The sequence below is a fragment of the Rhagoletis pomonella genome, unplaced genomic scaffold (genome assembly GCF_013731165.1).
Source record: "Rhagoletis pomonella isolate Grant_MI unplaced genomic scaffold, Rhpom_1.0 Rhpom_scaffold_00002, whole genome shotgun sequence".
In the NCBI taxonomy this organism is placed as follows: Eukaryota; Metazoa; Arthropoda; class Insecta; order Diptera; family Tephritidae; genus Rhagoletis; species Rhagoletis pomonella.
In genome coordinates, this window is record NW_023458556.1 from 33498027 (window position 1) to 33502355 (window position 4329).

The 4329-nt window shown below is 33.3% G+C and overlaps 1 protein-coding gene across 1 annotated transcript in view; it reads right to left on the reverse strand.

Moving 5' to 3' along the window:
* Positions 1-2210: 2210 nt before the first annotated feature.
* Positions 2211-4329, reverse strand: part of LOC118733501 (farnesol dehydrogenase) — a 4778-nt gene continuing 2659 nt past the window's right edge. The window contains exons 2-3 of the mRNA XM_036462909.1: positions 4042-4182; positions 2211-2303 (exon numbers count right to left, since the gene is read on the reverse strand). Of these exons, the coding sequence (XP_036318802.1) occupies positions 2262-2303; positions 4042-4182 (183 nt within the window). The 3' untranslated portion in view covers positions 2211-2261. The remainder of the gene's footprint in view (positions 2304-4041; positions 4183-4329) is intronic.

Consider the following 4329-nt stretch of genomic DNA (forward strand, 5'->3'; position numbering starts at 1 on the left):
GTTGGTGTTTTCCGCTTTATATACTATTAATTGACATTGATGATGTTAGAGTAAGTTTTTAAATAATAAAATATAAACTATTGCAAAAATTGCAATTCATTTAAGAATAATGGGGCGTATTCAGGTTTTCGTACGAATCGAAAATTTGAAATTTTTGTATAGAAAATGATAGGAAAATTTTATGATTTTCGATTCGTACCAAAACAAGAATACGCTCCAATATCATTTATTCATCATGGAAAGTAAAATGTAGAAACTTTGTTTAGAAGAAGCAGTTTTTAGAAACCATTAATTCAGGGATCGTAACGGTTATATTTTTTATAACCTCGTTGTTTTGTTCTTGTAATAGCATTCGAATTCCCCAAAGACCATTTCAGTTGTCAGCTGAAATGACGTTCCTTGGCCAAATACTATACATGCGGTGACCATTCGTACCGAATTTGGCGGCACAGTACCGATTTGTACCGATTGTTCCGCTGAATATTTTTTAAAAGTCCGGACGTATAAGTGTCCCGCTTTTTCATATTTCATATAAACCCAATTTTTCGTACAAACGTTATCACAAAGAACATCCTTATTTTCTATGATCTTTGTTTATGTTTTATTCTGTCAAACTGATACTCTCGCTATATGTATTGCAGACATTATTTTTTTTTTAAATTTGTTATTGAGGTTTTTATAATTATTTGTTAAATATTTTTTTTTTAATAAAACGATTCTAACTTGAATACAGTGGAGAAAATATATCGTCGTTTAAAGTACAAAACCGCGTATCGTCGTTCTACAAAACCGCGTAACTGAAATTTTTTGCCAAAAATTGGATTTGCTCACACAAGCTCTTGCCTTAAGCCTTATCCATTCTTACTGAAATATACTAGCCCGAAATGCGATTGCTTTATAAAAAAGATACCCATTTTGAAATATGAGTCTTTTTTACTCTCTACAAAATAATGTATGCAACCTCACATACGCGGGTTTGCATTATTTGATACGCTGTTTTACATTTTGTTGATACGCGGTTTTGTACTTTAAACGACGATATCTAAATAGGGAGAGACCTTGCAGCATTCTTTGGTATTCCCCTGTCGATTAAATATTTAATGTGTATTATTTTTTTATGAAAAATTCACAGGAATGGACAAAGTTTCATCAAAATGTTGAGTTTTTTAATTCGATTTTTTAGAATAATTCTGAGTATGCAGTTTTGTAGCCCATTCAAAGAATCGTTGACATATCTGAAAACCATTTGTCGTCGACGAAATCAAATTTTGAAACACTTGAATAAAATATTCCTTTCAAGTTATGGCGAACATGCGCGGTTTTTGTAAGCTTAATATCTATACTCTGTTGTAGTCACACAAAAGGGGTGACCTATAATTTGACACCGCCACGAATAGCATGGGACTTTCTTATAGGGGTTTTTCCTGTCATGTATATATGTATGTACATACAACTTATGTAGGTATCAGGGACGTGAACCAGTTTTGAACCGAACCGGTTTTGAACCGGAAAACCGCTTTTTTCTATTAATTAACTGAACCATTAACCGAACCGAAATTTTCCACAAATGTTTGATCCGAACTGAAAACCGAACCACTTTCCATAAAGGTTTAAAGGTTCGTTTCAACCAACTTTCAATAGATAAATGTACCCACTATTTTTTCTTTTTGTTAAACATACCTACCATGTTTTTTTTACCATGTGAGAATATCAATGGGTTGCCTACCCATCTCATTTGACAGACCGCTTAACCTTGCGCGTTGTTGCACTTGACACTTGACACTTAAACTTGCGCGTTATTTTTGTTTGTTTTTCGAACCGTTGAACCGAAGCGAAACCCCGGCTCAAAGACCAAAAAACCGCTTTGACCAACCAATCCAAAAGTGCAAAAACGGTTCGAACCGCTGAACCGAACCGACCAAATTTTTCATCCGGTTCACGTCCCTGGTAGGTATACACTTGGAGGTTTGTCACTGTCCGACCCGGTGTGACTGTCATTATAAAAAGCTTCTTCTATCATTTGGATGCTCGAATCTTTCGGCGATCAGTGCGCTCCTCTAACCTCTAGAAGTGAAGAAAAAGTTCGAATACGTTGCAAAACATATAATTATATTAAAAAATGCATAGCCATAAATTTCGATCTTTGCACAAATTTTGCAAGATTTTCATATATTTTCACTCAATTATAATTTATAAAATTAAGCTTTTTATATCAGCGGGTTTTGGATAGCAGTCGTTTTTAAGTATCCTTTATAGCCGTATTAAAATTTTTCACCCATCGGTTTTATGGTGATGTTGTGAACCTTGTAAAATATAAATAGGAAAAAGTATAAAGTACGAAACATTTAACTATGTAGGTATAGTGCATATCGACACCCACAAGTTTTGACTATCTACACTGAGGGAAAAAATTGTAAAATCAAATAAGTAAAATATTCAATTCAAGTACGCACATATTAAAATAAAGCAAAACGCCATGCGTAAAGTGCAGATGGCGTTTTGCACTTCGAACAAAAAAAAAAAAGTATATTTCGAACCCTGACCCTCTGGAAATCAACAAATTGTGGCAAGCATCTTTGCGCACTCAGCTACAGCCAGACATGTAAATGTGCTTTCAAATGTTGAATTTGAATCAACACCACAGCACGTGATTAGGGCATTTGCACAGATAAACCATGTACTACATATGTATGTATGTACATATGGATATGTTGTCAGCGCTCTGTATGCTTGGTATACATACCCTGAGGGAAATGCATGTATCTAACTATAAGTAAAATCGAAGTTGATTAGGCAGCAACTAAAGGTCACTATTATCTGTATATTTTCTTTGAGGAAACTTAACTATATTTCAATGGCGATGACTGCGAAATAGTCTAGGGTGGTTACCTATCCATTAGATATCCACTAACTTGTAACCAACTCCTTTTGGACATAAAATATCAATAAGAAAAACAAAATAGTTTTTTTTAATTGTTTATTTATTTACTTCATTTTATTGTCCCTGCAGTGAAAAATTATCAGTTGTAGAAAATAACCGACTTATAGTTGGCTGGCTTTTTGGCCAGATTTCGATAAATGCCTCACTTTTAATTAGCTATGACAAAACAAACTTAAAGTGATTTGTAAAGTCGTCCAGGAATCATGTAGACACAATCCGGAGTTGGTTTTCTTTACAAGTTTCCAGTTAAAAATCCTCATACAAAAACTATTTTGAATAAATTTTTTTTCTGCACTTCACAAATTTTTTCCAATTCAGGACCAATAAAATGAAGTTCGAAATTTTTAATTATCTTTGATGTTATGTCTGACGGAATTTCGGCCATCGCCCCGCAAAAGTAGTTAGCTTTTTTCGAATAAAATATACAATTAATAGCAAGCACTAGTGTTCGCGTAAACAGACTAAGGTTAGATATAAGCTAACGTCACTCCCTGCAGGGATATTACATATTTGTTTATTTATTCTGCTTTAGGTGGTCCCATATTCGAACTTCAAAATGATAACATAAAATTTCGACCTTTCTTTTATTTGTTCTCAATCCGAAAAAGTATTTGTGAAGTGCAGAAAGAAAGTGATTTATGAAAGATTTTTGTTTATAGCACTAAAGATAACAAAACACAGATCGTTAACAACATTGATTCCGCAACTTTTTTTTAATCGAAGAAATTTAGAAATGCGCAAGTCAATTTTAAGACCAAAGGTAACTCGTACGGATTTTTATTAATTTTTTCTACGCTAATGTCCTCATTTTTTTTTTAATTTGTACTGATTTGTATTGAATTTTCAATTATGAGAATACAAATTATACAAAATAAATAAATAAACCCTTACTAGCCTGGCTCTAAATAAAAATTTAGAACATTTTAATACAAATTTGTTATTTTTTGTAAAAACTTTGAAACTTGGTTTTATATGTTTTTTTGTTTATAGAACGAACTATATTAAAAAAGAAAATAACTAAAATCAAACAACTAATAGTCAAAACGTGTAAATAGAGGTGTCGTATAGTTATAATAAGCACTATATATGTGTGTATGTACCTGCACATTGGATGGGGTGCTTATAGCCCATAAAACAGCATCAGCTACATCTTCCGATTTAAGGCTAGGCAGCATCTCTTTAACTACACTACGAATAGGCGATGGCAGAATATCGGTATCCACTATGCCCGGACTGATTGTCTGAAATAAAAGAAAACCTAAAATTTTTGAAGTTTCCCAAGGGCTTACGGCGGACCTCCATAGCATGCGTATCCGCATGCGTGAGTTTTACATTTACATCCATAAAACTCTCTTACGCTTTTACGTTTCTTTTACATGCGTTGCTAT